At 42.7% G+C, this 26,275-nt stretch overlaps 1 protein-coding gene across 1 annotated transcript; it reads right to left on the bottom strand.

The window, feature by feature from the left end:
- Positions 1–2,652: 2,652 nt before the first annotated feature.
- LOC127564488 (carboxypeptidase A5-like) lies at positions 2,653–23,437 on the bottom strand. Its single transcript, XM_052001048.1, has 11 exons — positions 23,322–23,437; positions 22,694–22,775; positions 20,118–20,252; positions 17,223–17,321; positions 16,095–16,196; positions 13,588–13,689; positions 12,253–12,363; positions 11,167–11,257; positions 7,450–7,649; positions 4,213–4,297; positions 2,653–3,004 (listed from the first exon to the last, which is right to left on the bottom strand). The coding sequence occupies exons 1-11, from the start codon at positions 23,420–23,422 to the stop codon at positions 2,817–2,819; spliced, it is 1,296 nt and encodes a 431-aa protein (XP_051857008.1). The 5' UTR covers positions 23,423–23,437; the 3' UTR covers positions 2,653–2,816.
- Between the last annotated feature and the right edge of the window lie 2,838 nt (positions 23,438–26,275).

Genomic DNA, 26,275 nt, shown 5'->3' on the forward strand with positions numbered 1-26,275 from the left:
AATAAATATTATCTTCTTGCTTCTGGTTCTTTGCTCAATTTCCTTGGAACTTCGTCCACTTCAATTGGCGTTACAATTATAATAAACTTTGCCCGTTGACTTGGAGATGGGTCTGGGCCTGCAAATTCTTTTGAGACACCACAAATCTTTTAGAGTCTCCTTTGAACCCCAACACTTTTATACATTTAGAAATTTTAGGATGAGTATTTTCCCATTGATGATATGAACCTGCATCTATGTACCACTTAAGATTTTCCAGGGCTGCAAATTTTTAAAAACTATTGAACAATATAAGGAGAGCAATGATTTTTGTTGCTGGAAAGAATGCAGGACAAAAAAGTCACCAAGTTTTCCCCAATCCTTTAAGTCTTGCTAAATGAAATTCTGGAGTATTTTTTATGTGGGCACCTCAACATAATATAAATAAGGGACTGAACTCACAGAGTGGAAGTTTAGACATAATCAAGGGAGTTCAAAAGACAGATTTAACCTAAGACAGGATTGCTTCTAAATATTCAACTAACTAATTCAGGCCAATTCCAATAGACTTGTAATGAAAAGAGCCATTTGCTCCAGAGAGAGTAGACTATAGGAACTGAATGTGGATCATAACATAGTATTTTCACCATTTTTGTTGTTTGCTTGCTTGTTTTTTTTCTTCTCATTCTGATCTGATTTTTCTTGTGCAGCATGATAACTGTGCAATTATGTTTAAAAGAATTGTACATTTAACCTATATTGGATTACTTGCTATCTAGAGGAAGGAAGAGGTTCAGAAGGAGGGAGAAAAATTTGGAACACAAGGTTTTGCAAAGATGAATGTTGAACTATCTTTGTATGTATTTTGAAAAATAAAAAACTATGCATTTTATTTTCTTTCTTATTTTTTTCCTGTTTGATTTGGTTTTCTTGGGCAGCAAGATAATTGTATAAATATGTATGTATATAGTGGATTTAATATATATTTCTACCATGTTTAACATATTTTGAATTACTTGCCATTTAGAGGAAGGGGTGGGGTGGGGGAAATTGGAACACAAGGTTTTGCAAAGGTTAATGTTGAAAAATTATCCATGTTTTGAAAATAAAAAGCTTTAAAAAGGAAGAAAAATAAAAAGCTATTATAAAAAATAATAAAGATTCAACTAGCCATGGTTTTAAGGTTCAAATCACAGAAGATAATTACTCCCAAGGTTATGTGTTAAAAGGCCTGGGAGGTTGGGGTGTGGAAAAACAAAACAAAAATATTTCCTCCTTAGGGGTGAATAGAAAAGTTGCATGGAGGTAGCAGTCCTATAGAAGAACATCAGGTGGCGCCAAAGAGCTGTCTAGCAACAGTGATATAGCGCTCAGAAAGCCTAGCACAGTAGCACCAGGATAGGCTGAAGATAGGGCTAAAGCAAGGTGTCCTTGGAAGGACCAGCCAACGGCATTGTAAGAGGCAGAGAAGGATTTGTAACAACCTTCTCTGGGTGGTTCACCATCCTTAGAAATGCAGATTACCTTTATCAATGTTTCTTACACATCACCAAGCCCTTACACCGTGCTCATATCACCCTGGTTACACATGTTCCCATATCTGAGCCTGCAACATTAATAATAATGGCTAGCATTTGTATAATGCTGTAAGTCACTTTGCAAAGGAAATTTCATTTGTCATAGCAACCCCATTTTACAGATGATCCTCAGAGAAGTTTAACAGCTTTCCCAGAGTGTCATAGCTAGTAAATGTCTAGACAGGTTTTGAAATTTGGGTGTTTTATGACTGTAGAGCTAACCACTCAATTTTACAAATACAAGATGGAGAAAGATTGACTAAACAATAATAAAAATTATTTATATAGTACTTTAAGGTTTACAAAGTACTTTATAAATAATAGCTAATATTGACATGAGCAGCTAAGTGGCCCAGGGTATAGGGTGTTGGACCCAAAGTCAGGGGCACTCATCTCACTGAATTCAAATCTGGCTCCGGGCATTTACTAGCTGATTAACCCTGGGCAAGTCACTTAATCCTGTTTGCCTCAGTTTCTTCATCTGTAAAATGAACTAGAGGAGGAAATGGCAAACCACTTCAGTATCTCTGAAAAAAAGATCCCCCAAAAAGTCATGAAGAATCAGAAATAACTGAAAACTTTACAATTATCTCATTTAGACTTACTCAGGATCATGCAACTAATAAGTCTCTGAGACTCTGAGGTTAAATTGGAATTCAAGTATCCTGACTCCAACCAGGATTCTATCCATTGTACTACTATTCTATTTTCCATTCTCTATTAATGTTCTCTCCCAATGAACTATAATATGAAGGAGTGTATGCAGATACTTTTCATTATTTCAATATATTGTCTAATAATAGAAGTCTTTTGCTTTTCACTAATTTGTCCTCTGGTTAATATGGTAAAAGAAATATTGGTGGGACTTAATATGCTTTGTATGCTAACCGAAAATGTGCTTTAAACCTACAGTAGCTTTCAGGGGGCCTAAATGGACCTGTCCTCTTTTTTTTTTTTTTTACTACATCTTGATATTTTAGTTTTGAGATAAAGTATCTTTCTCACCTACCACTCTCCTGCCAATGATTCTGATCTTGAAGAATGATGGCTGTACCCAGGTACAGACAAGAGAATCCCAACTTCTGAGGCAGAAAATGGGGCTAAAACTTGTTTTTTTTTTATTATTTGAAGGAGAAAGAACATGGGGAGGTTGGATAGATATGGGGACAAAGGAAAGGAATAATTCTGGTTCCAAGGATAGACTCGGGTTGGACTGAGAAAAAAAGCTTCTTCCTCAGATGGTGGCTGCACATAGAGTTGCTAGTAGGGATTATTATAGGCATGCTTCATAATGGTCAGGATGGCTGGCCACGTCTCTTCAGCTGTAGGGATGATCTGACTGGCAGGCAGTAAGAAGCCATAAACCCCAGTGTCCCGCAGCTCAAAGGAAAAGGAATATTTGATGTCATGTTCATAGGCCCAGTCAATAGTAATCCCATTGGCCACATCTACAAAAAAAAAAAAAAATAGGCTGAGTTGGGGACAGGAGACACAGTATCCACTATCAAATGTGCTTACCATGCTGGCTGATTTAGTTTCTTCAACTGGAGTGGTTATATAATAAAGGCAACAATCAAAAGCAGACACAGTTATGGATGGGGCTACTAAGTAGAGGAGAAGCTGAAGAAGGAAGGGACAAAAGTAGAAACATTGAAAGCAACCAGGAGTTATTTTCATTCCTCTTATGCTAAAGAGTTGGTAATGAAAGACTAGTATATTAATATATATATATATATATATATATATAGTATACTATAAAACATAAATAAAATAGAATATCCTAGAATATTCACAATCTCTCAGAAACATACATACATGTATGAGTATATATTTATACATATATGTATGCTCATACATATCTACATTGTATGCATGTGTATGTATACATATGTGTCTTGTATGGTTATGTGTTATAGACATGTATGTCTGTGTGTGTGTATATGTGTGTGTGTGTGGAATTTCTATTACATGTATAGTATATCTAGAATCTATAGAAATGGAGAGAAAGGAGAAAAGAGATGGACAGGAGAGAAATAGGGAGAAACAGAAACAGAGGAGTAAAGAGACAGAAACAGAGAGACGGAGAGACAGAGAGAAACAGAGACAAAGAGAGACAGAGACAGACACAGAAACAGAGAGAGAGAGAGAGAGGAGAGAGAGAGAGAGAGAGAGAGAGAGAGAGAGAGAGAGAGAGAGAAGATGAGGGGGGAAAGACAGGAAGAGACAGGGAGAGAGAGAAGGAGGGAGGAAGAGAGGAGGGGGGGAGAGAGGGAGAGAGAGAAGAAAGGGAGGGAGGAAGGGAAAAAAAGGAAGGAGGGAGGAAGGGGAGAGGGAGAGAAAATAGAATTTCCTAGAGAGCAGAGACAGTTAAATGTTTGTCTTTATAACCCCAACTCACATCACAGGGGCTTAAAAATTGTTAATTGAAATGAATTAGAGTTAAGCTGGAGGAGATACCTGGTCCTAGCCCGTTAAGAAGGTGGGGAGGGAATAAAGGATACACAATTACAGGGGCTATGGCAGCTCTACAATCTCCAACTCCAAAGCACCTGTCCCTTCGCCTGATAGCCAACCCATGAAGGGAAAGGAACACCTGGCAGAGGGAGACTGCCTTCAGAAGCTCGGACAGGTGTTGCTGCTGCCCTGGCTCACTCACAGATGGTGCTGATGGCCCTTCCATAGACGTAATCGGTTCCATGAACTTGGGAGAGAGCTTCCACTGCCTTGCGGGCAAGATTATGCTGCCGAGAAAACATCACAAATGTAAGAGACAGGAGATGGAACTGGAGTCATTCCCCTATGGACAGCTATAAGTCTGGAGGGGCCAGGGCCCTACCAAACATCTTGTGTAGTTGTTTCAGTCACATATGATTCTTTGTGACTTCTGGGGGGTTTTCTTGGCAAAGATACTGGAGAGGTTTGCCATTTCCTTCTCTATCTCATCTTACAGATGAGGAAACTGAGGCAGTGACTTTCCAAGGTCACACAGCTGGTGTCTGAGATTGTATTTGATCTCAGCTGTTCCTGGCTCTAGGGCCTAGCTGCCCATGTAGCACATCACTTGGATACATCACATTGGCTCAGAAGGCAGGAGAAGGCTTTAGTCACCAACCTGTTTCCTTACCTGTAAAATGGGCCAGGACTTAATCTCTGGGATCACCTCATGAAGGAGGAGAGCTCATCTTTCTGTCTCTTAAACCCCAGAGTCCTTTCTGAATGGGGAAAATGAATCCTTGCTTTTAACCTTGGCTCTCTCCCACTGTGGCCAGAAGGCCCACAGGTACCTAACCAACATTCACCAAGGGAATGGTGACCTGACTCCAGGCATCTCATCAGGAGATGAGAGTCAGAACTCATGGATGCCTCGAAGCTCAAAAAAGGGCTTTGTGGGCTCCAGCGTTGGCTTCAATTCCCAGCCCTGCTCTCTCTGAATTCTCTTTTCTCTGAGTCTACAGAGAGGGCAATGGCTCTTAGCTCTTACAACAGACTGGCTGAAGAAAGTCCCATAAGAGATGGAGGTGGGCTATCCAGCACCTGCAGGGAGCTCTGGAGCTTCTAGGAGGTGAAGTCTATTCCTTTCCTGCACTTCAAATTTAAAAAAAGGAAGAACAGGGTTTTCTACCTACCTGGACCCTCCAGACCACACAGGACTCCCCAATCAGGGCAACAATGAGTAGCCTTGGCTCCTCAACACTACTGGTAAGACCACTCAGAATGTGTCCTGGGAGCTGTCCGGTCTCTGCTGCCCCTAGCCAGGCTAACCCAGAAGGGTAATCTTCGGTGAAATCATCAGCACAAGAGCAGATTCTCCCCCAATGGTTCCCCTGACTGTGACAAAGTCACACTGAACTTTGATCTGCAAATATCTCTGCCCATGGCCACGGTGGTCAGCTGTTGGCCAAAGTGTGCTGGATCTGGCCCAAATAATATGTGCCTAAGGAGTTATCAAAGAAATTATTTTTCCAATCCTTCCCCACCATGTATTTGCTGCTGTGCTGTGTGTGGATCAGTGAGATTAGATTACCACCTTTTCTCCACTTGTTGGTTCTGTTCAGGGGTGGGGAAATGGGACACGGAGTTCTCCTAAGGTCATAGACCTGGAACTGGAAGGGACCTTAGAGTCCAAAGTCCTTATTTTATAGATGTGGAAATTGAGGGTTAGAGAGATTTAATAATATGCCCAAGGTGTCACAGCTAGAAAGTGCCAGAGGGTGGATTTGAACTCAGGTTATCCTTTCCATTATGATACTACTCTGGGCAGAGCCAAAATCCAGCCATATGGATGATGGTGGACAATGCCTCTGATTTCACAATGCACACCGTTTTATAATTCTCCAGCCCACTTATCTTGTAATGCTTTTGTGTTTAATACATTTTGATGTCTTTCCTCTCCTTCACCACCTCCCCAAATTAACCTGTGACTCCATAAAGGAGCGTTATCTTCTTGGTACCCTCCCTGGCACCTGGCATGGTGCCCCATACACTCCAATAACCCAGGGAAATTGTGATTGTGAGGGTGTTCCAGTCAATAATGCACCTTGCACCTTGCAACTATACATGCCTTATCATCCTGTCAATCAGTTAATAAGATTTACTAAGCACCTACAGGGTGCCAGGTCCTGTGCTAAATATTGATCCATGTCTACAGTTCTGCAAATGAGAAACTTCATCTCTTAGATCTGGGCACTACATCCACATCTTCTGCTCTGACTCCCATCCCCTCTTGCTTCCTTTAGGTCCCAACTAAAATTACATCTTCTACAAAAAGCCTTCTCTAACCCCTCCAGTGCCTTCCCTCTGTTCATTTTCCCTTATTTATCCTGTACATAACTTGCTATGTATATATTTGTTTCCATGTGGTCTCCCCCATTGGATTATAAATTCTTCGACGGTAGAAACTATCTTTTGCCTCTTTGTATCTCCAGTGCTTAGCATAGTGCCCGACACACAACAGATGTAACAAATGTTGATTGATTGATCGATCCCTGAAATTCTTGTTGACTTCTCCCTATAGCTTTGTCACGGGACACCCATTGTGCCAGAGAACTTCCTGAAACTCTCTTCACATGGTTATTTTTGCTGTTTGTCCTTCATTCTCAAAGAGCACCATGATATCAGGGACAGGATGCTATGACATGCAAGTGAGTTGGATTTAAGTGAGGGAGGCTGTCCCTCCTTTCTCCTCCTCGCCTCCCTTTCTCCTCTAGAGCCATCTAGATCAGGACGACTGGAGACATCCCTGGATGCAGTGGGAGACCGTGGCCTTTTTACCTGAAGGCCCTTATAAGTCTCATTTGATTGAGGCAGCATCTATTCAGGGATGAAGGCTGTGGAAGGATGCTAGTGGATGTTAGTGGATCATGGAGGCTGTCTACTGCTTCTCTTTCCCTCTATCTGCCTTGTCCACCACTGTTTCTGCTCACATAGAGGACCACCTCCCATAAATCGGCCCTGTTATTTTCCTGTGATTCCAACAATATCTTCCCTCCCACAACCATTTTTCCTTCCATGCATGGTGCAGCAAGTTCAGTGTGGAGTCAAGAGACTCAGATACTTATTTTCTGGGGGAATTTGCACACATTTCTTTATCTCCCTCGACCTCAACACCCTCACCTGTAAGATAAAGAAGACTGGAATAGATGGCCTCTAAGATTATATTCATTTCTACATCTATGGTCCTTGGAACTGTAGGAGTCAGGACGGCTGGCAGGACAATTTCCATGTAGGACATTTGGGCCTTGGTCCTACGGGTTGTGGAGGGTACTTGGGTTCATTTCCCCCTTTTGACAGAGGGTCTAACACAGACCCCTATCAAATAAGAGCCTTCCCCTTCTGCTCCAAGAAGATGGTGCTCCCCACCCCCACACACGCATATGATGGGAAGGAATATTACCAGCTCCTCATTATCAAGAGTAGGCTCCTTCCTGTAGCCATAGGGATACAAGAGCATCTGGGAATAGCTGTGGATGGACATCAGGGCCTTGAAATGCTTGTGCTTCTGGATGAAATTCGCAATAGAGGCCACCTCTGGCTCAGAGTGAGGGAAGGGGCCATGGTAAGTCTCCGAGCAGGGATTATTGCTAGAACCAACACCTAAAATTAACCCCCCCCAAAAAAAATACAAATTATAAAGTTGTAGTCCAAAGAAGGATAGAGTAGAAAGAACCAGGACATCATAATGCTATATGGAACAATCAGAAAGCCTGAGAAGACTTAAATGAACTGACAGAGAGAGCAGAACCAGGAGAACACTGTACATAGTAACAACAATGTTGTAATAATGAAATGTGAACGTCTTAGCTACTCTTATCAATCCAAGACAATTATAAAGGACTTAACATTGAAAAATGGTGTTTACATACAGAGAAAGAACTGTTGAACTCTGGATGCAAAGTGAAGTATCCTTTTTTTCACTTACTTTGTTTTTCTTTTTTGCAATGTGAACAATACGGAAATATGTTTTATATGACTTCACACATATAATTGATATCATATTACTTAGTCCTCTGGAATGCTCTTTGGTCATTGAGTTGATTAGGCCATTCAAGGCTCTCAAATTTTTTCTTAACAACATTAAGTATTTTCTAGTTTTGCTTATTTCCTTCTGCATCCATTCTTAACTTCTCTGTTTGCCTCAGTTTGCTCAGCTGTAAAATGATATGGAGAAGGAAATGGCAAACCAAGAAACCCCCAAAGGGAGTCATGAAGAGATGACTGAATAACAACAATAGGAGACCTCAGAGGGAAATTAAAAGCCAGTCCCTTTGTCAAACTACTGGCAACAGCTACTGCCATCCCGTCCTTCAGGCAGCCATCCTAGCCCTTCCTTCCTCCAGCCCAGCCTCTGCCCCAGAAAACAGGCCCTCCATAGGTCGGCTCCTCCCAGGGCCATCACCACCTCCAGCCTGGGAGCCAGGGGAGCCTGGCCAGCCAGTGATCTCCAGCTTCTCATCCCACAGGAATCCCAGTTTGAGATAAAGGTGTGGGTATACAGGGTGGATCCTGCCTTACTCGTTAGAATAATTAAACCAAATTATGTTGAAACCGCTGACAGAGTCCGGCTGCCTGAGTCACCAGAGCAGATTCCAAGGGCTTCTGGCCACAGGTGAGCCCATGAGGGAGCCTCCCACCGGGCCCCCAGCCCCAATCACTTCCTCTCCTGCTTTGCCGCGCCCACACCTGGGGTAACAAGTTTCCAGACAGAAGCGGATCTGCCTCTGAGAATTGTGGATGAGGATGAGGGAAGGGAGGATCACAGACTCATGCTGGAGAACCTGTTGGACACGTCTACCTGGAGGCTGTGCACCTGCTTCATGGAGCAGTGGGGAAGACAAACATCCCTTCCCTTGGCTTTCCATCCCTTCCTCACAATCTGTGCACAATATGTCCATTTTCCAGTCCAGATAACCTTCCATCTCTTCTTCCTACGGCCAGCAGAGATGGGGCAGGGGATAGAACACTAGGCTTAGAACCAGGGGGACTCACCTCTCTGGTCTCAGACCAGGGCAAGTCACTTAACCCTGTATACACTGGGGAAGGTTAGAAAAGTAAGTAATAGACAAAGAGGGGGACCAGGTAGGACATAAAGAAACACCACAGAGATTCGGACAAAAGGTTATGAAAAATCCAGTAGGGACTGATTTCTTTGGGCTGAGAGCAGGGAAGTTATGCCCAGGTCTGCCCAGTGTCACAGAGAGCCTTCACCACCTGCAGATGTCCTGGACTCTGCCCAGACTCAGAGAATTCTCTGTAGACAATCAAAACTGTCTGAGTTAAGCTAGATTGGATTAGACAGTCACTAATTGACACTCAAATTCTGTGAATCAGAGAAAAAACAGCCAGCTCCTAACAAGTGGCGGCCATCGTATTTTGAGCATCTCCCTGACTTGCAGTTCTGCAAGTCCAAATGAAAAATGGAGATCCAGGAGTGAAGGGCCTAGCTAGGGTGCAGGACTCCTGACTCCCAGTTCATGGCTTTTCTGAGTTTATCAGGACAGAGTTCTTCCTGAGTGAGGTTTGTATTAGAAATCAGAACCAGAACCAAGTAATGGCCTGGTCAGATGGCCACAACCCATGTTCTCTAGATGGAATTGCAGTTCCAGTGGACCTGCACCTGGACCCAGGGTGGCCCAGTCGATGAAGAACAGAACTTCTTGGTCATTGGCCAAACAGCTGGGATTTTTCAAAACTCTAGGTACAAAATCTTCACAAATTCAAAAAATTTAGAGCTAGTAAGAATATTCAACAGGAATAATGGAAATAAACAAACATAAGTAAAATGATAAATAAAGAAAAGGAGAATAATGGGATTACTTCATGGGATTCATTCTTCATATTACTCCAGACTTGGCTGTTTGATCTAGAAAACATGTTAATAACCTTTGGATAGTCTAATGAACTTGGGGCATCTAGAATAGTCTAGATTTGAAAATTTCAGAGTCACATGAATTCTTGGAGGTGAACACATCCAACCCCATTATTTATAAAGGAAAAAATATATATATATGGATATATACAGGATATACATATATAAAGCCATACAAGACAAAAGAGACTTGAAACCAGGTTTTCCTCACTCCAGTCTCCTCTCTATTTCTCTGCCTCTATTTAAAAGTCTTCCAAGTACATTCTGATGGTCTTTAGTTTAAGGTGGCTTTCTTACATATTGTTATTACTCTTGATGGTCAATTGATGGTCTTGTATGGTCTAAGACGCATTACCCACACTTGGCAAAACCAGGTGGCCAACTACAAATAAGCAAGTGTCCTCCAATGAGCTGTAGCGGCAACACCCAGGTTTTCCAACCAATCACAGGACAGTCAGCCAAGGCAAAGTTTGGCCAGCCTAGAAAACTCTTACTATTAATGGGTCTTACTCCTTAAAATACACACATGAACCATATGTGCATATACAAAAACATATGTTTGTCTATATATGCGTGTTTCATCTCTCCTGCTTTTCTTCTTTCTCTCTCTCTCTGTCTCTCGCTCTCTCTTTCTCTATCTCTCCTCTCTCTCTTTCTCTGTCTCTCTCTCTCTCTTTCTCTGTCTCTCCTCTCTCTCTGTCTTTGTCTTCCTCTTAAGTGTAATATGTATACATAATATATATATATATATACACACACACCCAGATATATAATACAGATTATACAAATATGTTCATCATTACAGCAGAGTGCTGGTAAATATTTAACACCTGGCTCTCTGTCTGGGAGGTGATCACTGCATGACACACTTCTAAGTTGAATCTGCATTATTAAGATTTTTTCCTTCATGGCTTGTTTAAATCTAGCCAATCAACAAAATTAATTAACTTAGTCCCTGATTTGTATTTTTAGAAACGGGTTTCTGAGGTGAAAGTGCTCACACTGAACAAAAAGTGCTCTCTGAGGTGAAAGTGCTCACAAGTTGTACATCACCGGCTTCCAGGAACTGTTGGAGCTAGCTCCGGCTTGCCCCATTACACCTTTTAAGTTCCTGCTTTCGGACTCACACCTTCAGAGCCTCTAGCGGTACTCCAGGTATTTATTTAACTACGGGGCCACACACGTTCTCTGTACAGAATCCCCAGGAGACCCCCCCACCCCCACCCCCCAGGGAAAATGTCATACCTCCAAAGCCAGAATCCCAGTTCCTGTTGGGATCTACACCCTTGCAAGTGGAGTTGGAATTGACGGCTCTGTTCTTGCGCCACAGACGGTTCTAGGAGGAAAATACAGGTCATTGGGTCCCAAGGAGACTCACACCTGCTGAGTGTTGGGAAAGGGCCCGGTCTTGGCTTCTGAACCCTGTCTCTTAAGGGCCGTGTCATTTGGGACAAACTCTCTGGATCTCCGTTTCAGAATCACAGACTTTTAGGGCCGGAAGAGACCTAGCTGTTGATTGTAAACATTTATTAAGCTCCTGCTGTAAGCTGGATCATCTAAAAATTGAGGAAGCTGAGGTCCAAAGAGGCCGTCGAGGTCACAGAGGTCGTGAGAGGAAGAGCTAAAACAGGATCCGGTCTCCTGGCCCCAAATCCCAAGGATCATTATGAAACGAGGACAGTGATTCTCCTTGTGCTCCCTCCACAAGCTGAGCCCGGGTCCGGCCAGTGGCGCTGGTCATGCAGTAAAGGCCATTGCTGGGCTCTGGCTCACTCACCTGAGTGCCCCATGGGAGGTGAGGAGAGACGGGTCAGAACCAGGGCAAACAGGACTGATGGATGAGGTGTGAGCCCCCTGCCCAAAGGGTCCCGGGCTGCTGAAGTTAGGCTGGGAGCCCTGGATTTGGGTCAGAGATGGGTCACACTGTGGACTAATGCTTCACCATGGGCTGGAGGTACCTATGGCACCTAACCAAGGTGCTTAATCCAGTGCTGGACCACAGCATCCTCCACCGACTGGGCTGAGAGTTCTAGGGGAAGGGTCAGGAGCCAGTGGCTGTCAATGTCCCTACTCACAGCCCACGACTACACACACACACACACACACACACACACACACACACACACACACACACACTGAAGTTTATGATGGAGGGCAAATAAATTAATTTAAAAATTATTAAAACCAACATATATATAAGAAAAAAAGACAATGTAGAAAAACCAAAAGAAAGCTTCCCTCATTTCATAGGGAGATTAGACCTTTCTTTCCCTCCCTTCCTCCAGGTGCTCTGGTCTCCCCCTCCCCTTCTCTCTCCCACAAGAGCCTCACCATATTGTGGGTGTAGGCAAATCCATCAGGGTTGGTGACAACTTCAAGGAAAATGTCCATGTGGTTCAAGATATTGGTCAGCACGGGTTCTTCCCCATAATCCATGACAATCTGAAAGGAAGAGGGGACAGAGATGTTGGAGGATTAGCGTGGGACCTCCCTTTCCCCCCCAAAAAAAAGAAGGCATGAAGGATTATGGAGAGGAATGGGTATGGAGAACTGTGGCAGGACAGCTTCACTACCAAGCAACAAGGTGCTAAGAACTTTAGATGTGTGTGCCTCTGTGTGGATTAACTGCAAAATTCAATTATAAATAAACAACTAGAAGTAGATTCTTAAATTGGAAGTCTAAATTTTTTTTAAGTAGTGATACTCTTTTTGTTGTTTGTTTGCATTTTATTTACTTTCTCACTTTTTCCTCTTTAATTTGATTTTTCTTGTGCAGCAAGATAAATGTATAAATTTGTATGCATATATTGGATTTAACATATATTTCTACCATATTTAACATATAGAGTACTACTTGCCATTTAGGGGAGGAGGTAGAATGGGAAGAAAATTGGAATACAAGGGTTTGCAAGGGTTAATGTTGAAAAATTATCCATGCATGTGTTTTGAAAGTAAAAGACTTTAATTAAAATAAATATCTGAAGTGAGGTTTGAACTCAAAAAAAAATAATGAATAAAAGTAGTGATATTTCACTAGAATTGGTTTCCTTTATAAAAATAAAAGCAACAGGAATATTCGCATTTATGAAGCACCTAATGTAGGCCAGACACTGCGTGAAGTGCTTTTTTACAAATATCTCATCTGACCCTCCCTGTAGCCCTGGGAAGTAGGTGGTAGAACTATCTCCGATGTAAAGTGGAGGAAGCTGAGGTAAAATCACTTACAGGGTCACACGCTAGCTAGATCTGAACTGAGGAAGATGAGCCGCCTGGCCTGGCGCGCTAACCATTGCACCACCCAGCTGCCTCCGCGTGGCCCTATGTGTTTTATTCTATGCATTCAAAAACGTGAGTAAGAGTCACCGGCTGCCAAAGGGCTCCCGTGACAAAAGTTTGTCTTGGCTTTGTCCAGCTTAGCACCGTGGTGGATGCTGAACAAACGGCAAACGGCCCTTTCTCCTCTCGCGCGGGCCCAGACTGGAGGCGGGACGGTCTGGAGAGGCGGCTCTTCGAGACCAGTGTTTGTGGCTGTGCCCAGTTCGGGCCAGTTATCCCGCAATACACACGCAGGCGCGCCGCGCAGGCGCACATCGGAGAAGGTTCCGGGCAAGCCCCGTTCTGCGGGCCCTCTGGCGCCTCCCCGCGGGGCGCTCATTCCCTCCTCACCTTCATGGCCGTCCACACGCCGGTTGCTTGGGTGATCCACTCCCGAGCGTGAATGCCGCTGTCGATCCAGATAGCAGGCCGGCTCTTGTTTCCGGTGCTGAACTGGGAGACAAGAAACGCGCCGCCGCTGGGTGAAACAGCGCACGGTGGGGGGAGGGGGGAGGAGGGGGGCGCTCTCCGGGCTCCTCCCAGCTCCGCGTGGTTGGGGGGCTCCTAGTGGAGGGAGCATTGACGTGGGTGTGCGTGTGCAAGTGTGTAAGTGGGTGTGCGTGAACGAGTGTACGTGTGTGGGCAAGTGTTGAAATACCTCAGTTTCCCTGAGTTGTAATACCTCCGCGTCCCTGCATTCGTTTCCCCGAGCTGTGTCCCCCGCTTCCTGACCATTAGGACTGAGAGAATTAGCGCTGCGGGGCTCTGGCCGCTCCGGCATCCCAAAGAGTCACCCACCTCCTGGTGGCGCCTCTCAAATGCCCGGATGGTCCCCTCTCTCTCCCGGCTCCAGACTTCCAGTCTCCTGCTGGACCACCTTCTGCGCACCTACTCTCAGAGTTTATGGTCCTTTCTGAAATGAGGACTTAGACGCTGCTCCCCGCCTGCCTTTGTTTCCCTCATGGCTGGACTCCTATAAAAGTCCCTAGCATTAACGACTAGATGCTGAATGCTTTGAGACAAGACTAGTCCAAGCTCTTCATTAATAAGATATTAAAAACCTCTAATCTGTCTTGCCTCAGTTTCTCCAGCATTACATTTTGTGTAAATGCAAGTGTGTGAGTTGTGTGTGCAAGTGTATGTGTGTGCACATGAGTGTGAGCATGTGTGTATGAGTGACTGCAAGTGTGTGTTGTGAGTGAACGTGTGTGAATGCATGAGTTGTGTATGCAAGTGTGAGTGTGAGCATGTGTGTGTGTGTGGGGGTGTGCACAAGTGTGTGAGTGTGAATGTGAGTGTATGTGCAAGGGTTCGAGCATGTGTGTGCACAAGTGAGTGTGGATGTATGTGTGAGTGTGGCTACCATTAGAAGGAAGCAATATAAAACCGCTCTTGAGCGGAGATAGGGCTGAGATGGGCGCTGAGGAAGGACCGTCCCTTGGCTGGTAAACAGAGGCTTAGGCCGCTAAGCTTTCAGGGTGACATCCCCTGGGCCTTTTACAACTTCCGCTTCTGGGCATCCACCATGTGGATCCCTTCAAGTGACCCTTGATCAGCACCCAGCACCTTCACTCATGTGAAGGTCATCAAGACAAAGACCCCCCCCTTTTTTTTAACAGATGAAGAAACTGAGGCTAAATGCTGTTAAGTGCCTTGCCCAGAATCACACAGTTATTAAATGTCTCTGGCAAAATAGGAATTTAGGACCTCCGACTCCCAAGTCCAGAGCCTATCCACACCAGGCACAAAACTCCAAACACAATTTTTACTCCAGATTTTAATTTCTGTGGCACCAGGGTGTGGTGGGGATACCTCCCTGTTGACTCAAGGCCTTTTATAGAGACTTTCTATAGTAAGCTGAAGATGATCCTGTGAAAGCCCAAACTTCAAAATCCCCTAATTATCTGGGAAAGAGCAACAGAGGGAGAGGGACCCAACATCCCTATTCCTGGTTAATCAATAGAGCAACTGAGGCAACCAGAGGTATAATGACCCATCCATACTCAACCAGTTCAAATATAGGATGAATAATTCTAATCTGCGGCCCTAATTTCTTAATGACCCTCCCACTGAGGATTCACTCTTTGAGGCCTCTGTGTGACAAAGCTTGTTCCCAACCTCACTTTGTGAGATGGGATGATGGCTATCCATGTCCTTGAACCCTAAAGCTCTGGGTTCAGAGCTCACACCATTCAGGATGGAATCTAAAGCAACCAAACTGGTGGGAGAGTATTCTCTACCTAACTCAACAGGGAAAAATCCCCAAAAAGTCATTTGTCCCAACAGTCACCCAACTCCTTACTCCATGGGGCCCCACTGATGGAAGGGGAAGGGATGAGTGAGCCTCGGGCATTGAGGTTCATCACGTGGGGAATGGTTGAATAATTTGTGATATATGAAAGTAATGGAATATTACTGTCCTACAAAAAAATGATGAACAAGCTGATGTTAGAAAAGCCTGACAAGATTTGCACAAACTGATGCTGAGAGAAAAAAGCAGAACCAGGAATACAACGTATACAGTACCAGCAAGAATGTGCAGTGATCAACTAGGAAAGATTTAGTCCTCAGCAGTTCCCTGATCCAAAGTAATCCCAATAAACTTTGGCTAGAAAGTACCATCCACATCCAGAGAACTATAGACACTGAATGTAAATCAACACATTCTATGTCCACTTTTTTTCCTTCTGTTTTTTTTTTCTCTCATGGTTTTCCCCTTTTGTTCTCATTTTTCTCTCCCAACATGACTTATAAAGAAATGTATATTTAAAAAATTAATGTACATGTGTAACTAGGGAAAAAAAGAGAGAGAGAATAGGGTTACTGAGGGAAGTATGTGAATGGGATCAAGGCATTACCTTCAGCACAAAAATGGGACGTTTTTCAAAGGTTTGACCAATCATAATTTTTGAGACCAGGTCTGAATGTTCAGCCACTAAATTGTCCATCCAGGTGTAGATCTGAAAGAAAGACACTTTAGATAACTGGCAATGGCCATAGAGAGAGGGAAGAGGACTTGGAGAGAAGAAACACACAAAAAAAATAAGGATTATAAGCCAGTAAGATTTTTTGGGGGAAGTACAACCTTTTAGGATATATGGTAATAATGCAGGTGACAACTACATAGAATTCCCAATCCCTCTACTTTTGTCTTCCTGCATTTTTGATTTCCTTCACAAGCTAATAGTACACTATTTCAAAGTCCCATTCTTCTTGAACAGCAAAATAACTGTTTGGACATGTATACATTTATTGTATTTAATTTATATTTTAACATATTTAGCATGTATTGTTCAATCTGGGGCAGAGGATGGGAGGAAGGAAGGGAAAAATTGGAACAAAAGGTTTGGTGATTGTCAATGCTGTAAAATTACCCTCGCATATAACTTGTAAATAAAAAGCTATAATAAATTAAAAAAAAAAAAAGAACCACATCCATCAGGGAAAAAAATAATGCAGGTGACAATCGCCCTGAGGGTTATAATAGCATTAATAATCATGGTAATTAGAATTAAGCTAAGTTCTTTGAGGGTGAAACAGGATGTGTTCTTTGAGTTGGGTTTTTTCCCAGTAGCAGAACTAGGCCAAGTTGTCCTGATTCATTTACACTCAATTACATGCTAGATTTTTAACCCAAAAAAAGTCTTATGACAGGCAGCCTGAGGTGGGGAGTCAGAAGTTGTGAGAGGGAATTAATCCCTTCATTAGGCTGATTATTTCTGGAGACCACAGAAGGTACCCACTGCCAGGCAGGCTGGGGATATTGGTATATTTCTGTGGGGAGCCTCTCCTGATCTTTTCAGTTGATTATAATCTATCATCTTCATATTATGCCATATTCATTTACTATCTAAGTGTTATTCCCCCGCTACTCTAAATACTATTCCATACCCCCAGAAAGTAAACTCCCTAGGAATAAGAATGATTTTTCATTGGTATACAGCAGATGCTTAATAAGTGTTCATTTAATTATATTGTATACCTACCTCCTCTAGAGTGTGATAAGCATTGTACCTGAAGCTACTAGTACTCCTCTCCAGTCTCCGGGAGGACGACATGCCTTTTTTTTCCTCATCTAACAGCGCCTGGAATACAAACCCCACAATGCTAGGAGGTCAAGGTCACAGCTTCTTTGTCTAAAATAGTGCCACCGGACAGAGAATCGGGGACTGATGGGAATACAAAGCCATAGACTTGTGCTGGCAGCCATTCCCACAAGGGTAGGAGTCCCGGGGTTACAGCCCAGCTCTGTCTCTTCAGTTATAGCTAGTGTAAGTAGTACACTGTATTGAATAATGGGCATTGAAAGACCGGGGTTCAAATCTCAGTTCTACAATGTAGCTGTGTGACTTGGGGCAAATCATTTAATGTTCTGAAGCCTCTTCTTGTTTTTTTTTTTAATTTTTATTTTTTTATTAAAGCTTTTTTTTTCCTGAGGCAATTGGGGTTAAACAACTTGCCCAGGGTCACACAGCCAGGAAGTGTTAAGTGTCTGAGGTCACATTTGAACTCAAGTCCTCCTGACTTCAGGGCTGGTATTCCCACTGTGCCACCTACCTGCCCCTTTTTAAAGCATTTTATTTTCAAAACATATGGATGGATAATTTTTCAACAATGACCCTTGCATAGCCTTGAGTTTCAGATTTTCCTGTCCCCCCCCACCTCCTCCCCTAGATGGCAAGCAATCCAAAATATGTTATACATGTTAAAATATATGTTAAAATCCAATATATGTAAACATATTTATACAATTATCTTTGAAGCCTCTTCTTTCATAAAGTTGAGATGATAATCATTGACCTGCCTACATGTAAGAACTACATTGTAGAACTGAGATTTGAACCCCAGTCTTTCAATTCCCATTATTCAATACAGTGTACTACTTACACTGCCTTACATGTTTAACAACATGATTGTACATGTATAGCTTATACCAGATTGCTCGCTATCTTGGGGGAAGGGGAGAAGAATGGTATAAAATGTGGAACTCAAAATCTTACAAAAACAAATTTTGAAAACTATAATTAGCTTTTAATTTAAATTAAAATTTAAAAAATTTTTTAAAGTCTAAAAATTTAAATTAAAAAAAATTTTAAACCCCACATATTAGCTGACTTAATCTTTTTGATGGGTTCCATTACTCTAGTAACATTTAGAGGTTTGATTTAGCAGCATTATCAAGGGAAACTGGGGAGAGCTCAGGCAACTTTCTAGCTTTTCTCTACCATCTTGGCTCTGCCCCCAAGTTAATCTGATTCCTATAATAACCATGGGAGGTAGGTGCTGTTATTATTCTTAGGGTACAAAGGAAACTGAGGCAGGCAAAGGTTGATAATTTGACCAAACTCACACAATTAGTACGTATCTGGGACAAGGTTTGATTTCAGGTCTTCCTGATCCCAAGTGCATCATTTTATTTATTGTTTCCATGTCATAGTTTTGCAATAGTTTATGAAAAGAAAAAAGCGGGGAGTTTTAGTGGACTATGAGCTCAATGTGTATGAGTGAATTTAGCAACCAAAATATTTAATTCAATCTGCTAATACATTGCTTACTCAATAAAAACATACCAAAGCTGGAATATTGGTTCTGGATGCCTCATCTGACCATTGAGTTGGCTCCAGGTGAATAGATGGGAGCCATGGGAAAATGGACTTGCTAAAGTTTGAAGATTGCACTTTTTCTTATTTGAAAGGGGTAAATATGTCAGTGTGTGGTTGAGCATAAGACTGACTATTGTGCCCATCAGAGACCACGAAGACATGTTGTATGATCTAGAACCAAACTTTACCCAGATTTAAAATAACATCAAAAGGAATTAGGTCTAGGAAGTCGATACAAGTTTTCTAATTTCCAGATCAAATCTTGGTAGAGCTCCATCTAGAGAAGGTCTCCCTAAGTGTTCCTCCTGATAGTACCTCCAAAATAAATGAGACCTGTCCTTGAATAAAAGGTAACAAACTTTTTTGGTGCTACTATCTAAAAAAGTGAATGTTTGCAAGTTCAGACAAAGTTCTTGTTATTCAATCATGTCTGACTCTTTGTGGTCCCATTTGGGATTTTCTTGGAATGTTTCCTGGAATGGTTTCCCATTCTTTCTCCAATTCATTCTACTAATGAGGAATCTAATCAAACAGGATTTGCCCAGGTAACCCTGCTAATAAGTGCCTAGAGCAGGATTTGAACTCAGACTAACTGATTCTAGGCCTAGCATTCTACCCACTGAGTCAATTAGCTGCCCCAGGCTGAAGTAGAGAAATACTAAAAATCTTTTGTGGAAGAAAAAAAGGGAAAAGTTCTCATTTCAAGCTCTTTCAACTCTGAAAATTAGTGATTTGAGTAGGATACTCATTAAATGAGAAACTGTGTTTGAGATGGATGGATTTTCTTTCACTTGACCAATCCTCTAAATTTCTTCCAAGTCATCTATCAGCCTCTCCTACCCCTTCCCACAAAGTCCAAAAGGCATAATAGAAAGCAGAAACATAGATCAAAAGGAACTAAAGGCTTTTTAATTGTAAGATTCCTTCCCTGTTTAGAGTTGAATTTAAGTACAATTCTTTTTTTTTTTCTTTTCTGAGGCAATTTGGATTAAGTGACTTGCCTAGGGAAACACAGCTAGAAAGTTTACCACTTATCATGTCTGGGTGAGATTTGAACTCAATCCTCTCCACTTCAGGACTGGTGCTCTATCTACTGCACCACCTAGCTGCCCCCTCAAGCACAGTTCTAAGGATTCTAAGGTGAAAGACTGATTCCTTAGAAGTTTTTCAGTTCTCTCATTTCACAAATGAAGAGCTGTGCTCTCTTGCCTACTAACTCAGATGGAAGCCCACATTAAAGTCTTAATTAATTAATTAATGAGAGATTCTTGGTCCTACCTGGATGTCCTTTATCATGATGGTATAGGAGATGCCGCTGGAATTCAGATAGTTTTTGACGGCGTTCAGGTTAGAGAAAGGAACTCTCATATCCACGGGGAGGCTGGACCTGGCTGGAGCGTGCCAGAAATCAACCTTTGCAGGGAGTGGAGCAGAGGAAAGAAAATAGATTGAGTTTCATCATGTAACCCCGAACATTTACACTCAGGTGGGATGTGAGGGCTTGGTCTACTGTTATCCGGCACAGTTGCTCCTCACCTATATTTCACCCTACCCTAATGGCCGAGTTATGGGGAGGGGGGGATAGAAAGAGAGAAGTTCTTGTCCTTTCTCAACGCCAGGCTACCCAAACCACTGCATCTTCCAGCATTGCTTCTTGCTCAAACCCCACCTTGGGCTGGAGCATCTCCCTCAAGCACTTCTTACTAGAGACTTTATCTAAAGTGGGCATAAGTGGTCACCAATCACTGTAATTATAATGGAAAAGGCCCTTGGGAACCACAAAGACCAGGTGTTGAATGGAATTATACAGCAGAAGATATCCCTTTCCTTCTGCCATGGAATGGACAGGAAATCTTCACGTTCATGGTATAGCAAAAGCATATGAAACATTTGGATTCCCTCATCAAAATTGGCCACCTGTGTTACTTATCCTTGCCCTGCTTCTATTTTTTTATTCTGCAAAATAAGGATAATAATAGTATCTACCTCCCAAGATATACATTATAAGGATAAAATGAGAATATGTATATTATATATATATATACACACAAATATATGTATACACATATACATGTATGCATTGCATGACAAACATTAAAATGCTTTATAAATGCTTATCACGATCGTAAAAAATAACATTTGGATTCTACTCTTGGACATCTTTGTGTGTCCCAAAGTCACTTCATGGCTCTCTATAAAAAGGGGAAAGTTATAACATCCTTTGATTACCGATCAATAGAAAAACTCATAGAAATGAAGTGAGGATTGTGAGCAGAGGTAACCACCTGCCTCCCTGTGGGACCATGTTCAAGAATACCTGGTTGTCTCAACTACCCTTCCCCCAATAAAATATATTTTATTATAACAATTAAAAGAAATTCTGCTAAACTCAGAGGACTCTTGACTATCACCTTGAGCAAAATCCTTTAATCTCTCTTAATCTCACTTCTTCTTCTATAAATGGAGATAATAAAGTCTGTCTTTCCTTAAAACATGGGCTTGTAAGGGTCAAATGTGATTATGTAAGTGTGGACACTTTGGAACTACAGAGCCTCACACAAGCATCAGGAATCATGGTTATTTATTTTTTTTATGACTATTAGAGAAAGGTGTCCATCCTAAATAAAATATTGATATTATTAAAGATATAAATATAGGAAATATATGAATATATAATATAAATTTATAAATATAATGTACACAAATATAAATATAAGAAATAAAAAAGTAATAATACCTCTTTAAGATTATCTCATTTGATACTCACAACAAGCCTGGAAGGCAGGTGCTACTCTTACAGATAATAAGATTAGATAGTGCCTCATATATTCTAGTCACTGTGCTAAGCACATATTACAAATGTTATTTCATTTAATCCTCATGAGACTCCCAAGAAGTGGGTGTTATAATTATTCCCATTTTATAGTTCAGGGAGCTAAGGCTGGCAGAGGCCTGAGCAGCCAGGAAGCCCCCAAGGCTGGATCTGAACTTAGCACTCTAACTACTGCTTCATCCAGGTGGTAGAATGGACTATTAGGATGGACCCAGACCACACACATTTGCTTCCCTGAGCCTTTTCATCATAAGACATCTATGAGTTATCTGGTGCTCAGTTCCTGATACTGGACACTGAGAAATACAATTTTGCACCCAAAAAAATTGCCCCTTCCCCCTGCCTGTGACTTAAACTCCCAGTTTCACAGGATTTTCCCAGTTTGACCATCCGCTCAGCTGCCTAAATGCCCACAAGCATGGAGAGGGAGCACGTGGGCCCTGATCTTTCCCAGCAAGGGGCCTTGGGGCTTTCCTGGAATTTTGTGATCACAGAGGGCTGGGGGAGGAAGGGGTGCTCCGGGCCAGATTCCTTCCTTCCCACTAGTGTTGCTGAGGTATCCCAGGAATGGAGCTCTAGTGCAGGAGGGCCAGCTAATGGCCGAGGACACCTCCTCTTGGGAGGGGCCTGCTGCTATTACATTAATTCCACGGACCTCACCGCCCACCCTTGGTAAATGCCGCATGACAGAGCCACTTTTACAAGTGAAAGTGAATTAAAATTAATTTGAGCATTTCATAACAGCTCCAGGTTTGAGACACCCCAAAGGAGTCCAGGGATGAGCGCTGGGAAACAGCCTTCTGTCAGACGTAGCAGTCTCCAGGCCTAAACCCTGAGTGCTGGGTTCGGAGCTAGAGGGCCGACTGAGGATCTTCCAGACACAAGCCCTTGATTGCGCAGAGGTGAAACCAGCCAAGTGAGAGCATCTGTCCAAAGTCCCAAGGGCCATTTGTAGCGGAGATGGGATTCGAAACCATGGCTTCTCCATTGCACCATGGGAACTCCCGGGGGCCAGGCTCACCTTCAGGTCTTCGGAGTCCTCTAGATTCCTGAGTAATTGGAGCTGCTTCTGGTCCTTGGCCCTGATGCGGAGAACCTGGTCTCTGGAAAGGAAAAAAAAAGCCCAGGGGCAGGAGGGTGGCAGGGAGTCCGGGGCAGGTGAGAGCCACGGGAGATGTTAGTCCCTCGGGTTCTTTTGATGGAGAAAATTTGAGGAGGGGGGAGCCAGAAGGAGGGGTGCCAAGGGGACTGGGTACCAGCATCAGAACTCAAGGGTTGGGGTGGGCCAGCTGGCACCCTACCCCTCTGGGGATGGACACCAACTGCAGAGAAAAGAGGGAGGAGCAAAGGGAAGAGAAAAGGTGGGGAATTAGAAAAGGAAGGAAGGGAGAGTGAGAAAGAGGAAAGACAATTGTTTAATGGAGAAAAGGGGGCACAGATGGTGATGCAGGACCAATTCAGTGGCTCCAGATTCTCCCAGGAGCACGTAGCAGGATGCTGATAGGAAGAAAGAATGAGGGGAGGAAGGGGGAAGGGGGGGGACTGCAAATGTCCCCATTTCACAGGCACTGAAACTGAGGCAGCTAGAAAGCTCTGGCTCTCTCTAGTGAGATTCCCCCCAGACTCCAAGGCAGAGAGCCCCTACTTACCCACTGAACATCTTCTGGCTGAAGGCTACTGCCAGGAGGAAGCTCAAGATGGGGAGACCCCTCATGATGAGCCGGAGCAGAGCAGGACCACTGGCTGCCATGGGCGTGTGGAGCCGTCAAGGGCTTTTACTCATGACCTCAGTAGCTAAGCGTCTGCTTATCTTGGGAGGAACAGAAATGAGGGATGGAGAAGCTGCAGGATGCTCTGGTTAGGGCACCTGCCCCGCCTTCCCCACCTGAAGCAGAGTCCAGAGAGGAATCCTAGAAAAGACTCTCGGCCCTGGCAAAAGGGGGAAATCAAACTGCATTCTACTCTGCATTTGGGCGTTATCTTCCAGTACACCGAAAGTTCAGATTAATTCAAAATCATTTCTGATTTAGGGAGCTATCTAAAAGGAGTTCCCCCCATTCCCCTTGACATGACTGTTCCAAGACAATTTTATGTAATGTTTATGAGAATCCAAGAAGGAAAATCCAAAGCCTGTAAAATATAATTTTAGGTGAATGTCATTGGGAAATAACAATGTTTTAAAATACAATCAGGTCTTACCCACCACTTAAAAAAACCAACTTTCTTGTTCTCTGGGTCTGCCCTTACACACACGCTCCCACTTTCCCTTCGGTCTGCCTTTCTTCAAGGAGAGCCAGCTTAGGGTTTAATTCCCAAAGCACAGGGAACCACCCAAAATGAGTTTCTCCCATTCCCTTTGACATGACTCTTCCAAGACAATTTTATGTGATATTTATGAGAATCCAAGAAGGAAAACCCAAGGCATGTAAAATATAATTTTAGGTGAGCGTTCCTAATAGGTGAATGTCATTGGGAAATAAGGTTTTAAAAACAAATGGTGCTTACTTAACACTTAAAAAAACAACTTTCTTGTTCTCTGGGTCCACCTTTACACACACTCTCCCACTTTCCCTTCGTTCTGCTCTTCTCTCAGAGAGCCAGCTTGGGGTTTAATCCCCAAAGCAGCAATAACCCCATTGCATGGGTAGTGCAAGTGGAGGAGAGAACACCACCCCCAGTAAAAGAAAGGCAGGAGTTCAAATGCAGCTTTAGACACTTACTACTTGTGTGACCATAGACAAGTCACTTATCTCTGTCTATCTCAGTTTTCCCATCTGCAAAATGCAGATAATAATAGCACTTATCTTCCAGGGGTGTTGTGGGGGGAAAAAAAACCAAATATTGGCAAAGTGCTTAACACAATGCCCAGCACATAGTAGGTGTGCATTGCAGGGGAGGAGGGAGGGAGGGCAGTTAAGAGAAGCTCGCTGAATGATTTAACAAAATGTAAACTTGACTCCTGACTCTTGGTGGGGATGGGGGAGGACGGGGGCAGTCCCATTGTATCCCCCTTCCAGTTTTGGGAGGAGCACTGATGGCCCTGAGTGTTGGAAGCAATTCCCACTATTCCCGGTGTTCTCCCACGTGCTCTTCCTTAAAGCAGAATCTCTTCCCAGGACCCACAAAACCAAGACCTCCCCAAGAGGGGGGTGATTGGAGACCACAAGGGGACGGCTGCCAAAGTCAGCGGCCACAGCGGGAGCAGAAAAGAGATCTTCAGGACCGTGAGCCAGGACCCGCAGCGGGGAAAGCTGGCGCTCTGGTACCAGCAGTGAACCAAAGGGTCGCTCTCAGGGGCACTTCTCAGAAGCTCGCTCCCAGCCCCGGCCTTCCCAGAACGACAGATTAATGGAGGCGGCCGGGAGGACTGGGGACATCAGGAGTCCTCAAGGCCGGCCCTGCTCCCTGCCTGTGCCAGCGCCCTGGGTCCCCAGGAGACTCACAGTTTAAAAAAAAAAATTAAACACAAACCCTGAACTGCACAGGAACACAGGGTTATCCCTCCCCCTCGCTCTCCTCCTCCTCCCCCTCTCCTGAAAGAGTGATGTCCAGCCTCAGGGGTCTGGGAATAAGGAAGCCCTGAGCTCCTGTTTCTGGCTCAGACACTAGCTGGGGGAAGTGAAGGCAGAGACGGACACCATGTGCACTTATAGAGAAGGAGAAGGCTCCATACAGGAGCAGCAGATAAAAATAACATATTGGAATTATATATAAGAATGACACTCTAGGATAAAAGATAGGGATGTGTATTGGAATTATATCTATTAGAATAACAGATGAGGTTGTGTGTTGGAATAATACCTATTAGAATAACAGATAGGGATGTATATTTGAATAATAGATAGGGACCTATATTGGAATAATACCTGTTAAAATAATAGGAATGTATATTGGAATAATACCTATGAGAATGATAGACAGGGATGTATATTGAAATAATATCTATTAGAATAATAGATAGGAATATACATTGGAATAATATTTATTAGAATGATAGATAGAGATGTATATTGGAATAATCTCTATTAGCATAATAGGGATGTATAGTGGAATAATACCTATTAGAATAATAAATATGGGTGTGTATTGGAATAATACCTGTTAGAATAATAGATAGAGATGTATATTGGAATAATACCTATGAGAATAGATGGGAATGAAAATAGATATTCCCATCTATTGGAATAATATCTATTAGAATAATAGATAGGAATGTATATTAAAATAATAGATATTATTAGAATTATAGATAGGAATGTATATTGGAATAATACCTATTAGAATAAAAGATAGGATATTCGAATAATAGATAGGAATATAGATTGAAATAATACCTGTTAGCATAATAGGGATGTATATTGGAATAATACCTTTTAGAATAATAGATGGGAATATATATTGAAATAATACCTATTAGCATAATAGGGATGTATATTGGAATAATACCTATTAGAATAACATATGGCAAGCATATTGGATAATACTTATTAGAATAACATATTGAAATAATGTACATAAGTATATATTAGAAATATTATTCTAATTTTGACATTATTATAATAAATTATTTTAAAATATAAAGGATATATCTATGCATATGCTC

Source organism: Antechinus flavipes, chromosome 5 (assembly GCF_016432865.1).
Source record: "Antechinus flavipes isolate AdamAnt ecotype Samford, QLD, Australia chromosome 5, AdamAnt_v2, whole genome shotgun sequence".
Classification (NCBI taxonomy): domain Eukaryota; kingdom Metazoa; phylum Chordata; class Mammalia; order Dasyuromorphia; family Dasyuridae; genus Antechinus; species Antechinus flavipes.

Bases quoted from the DNA above. Each gene is read 5' to 3' on its own strand.
- LOC127564488 (XM_052001048.1), bottom strand. From the start codon at position 23,422: ATGGCAGCCAGTGGTCCTGCTCTGCTCCGGCTCATCATGAGGGGTCTC. The intron at 16,197-17,222 runs GTAGGTATACAA...TCTTTCTTTCAG, and splicing joins CTTATCACACTCTAGAGGAG to ATCTACACCTGGATGGACAA. The intron at 12,364-13,587 runs GTGAGGAGGGAA...TCTTCCTTTCAG, and splicing joins GCGTGTGGACGGCCATGAAG to ATTGTCATGGATTATGGGGA.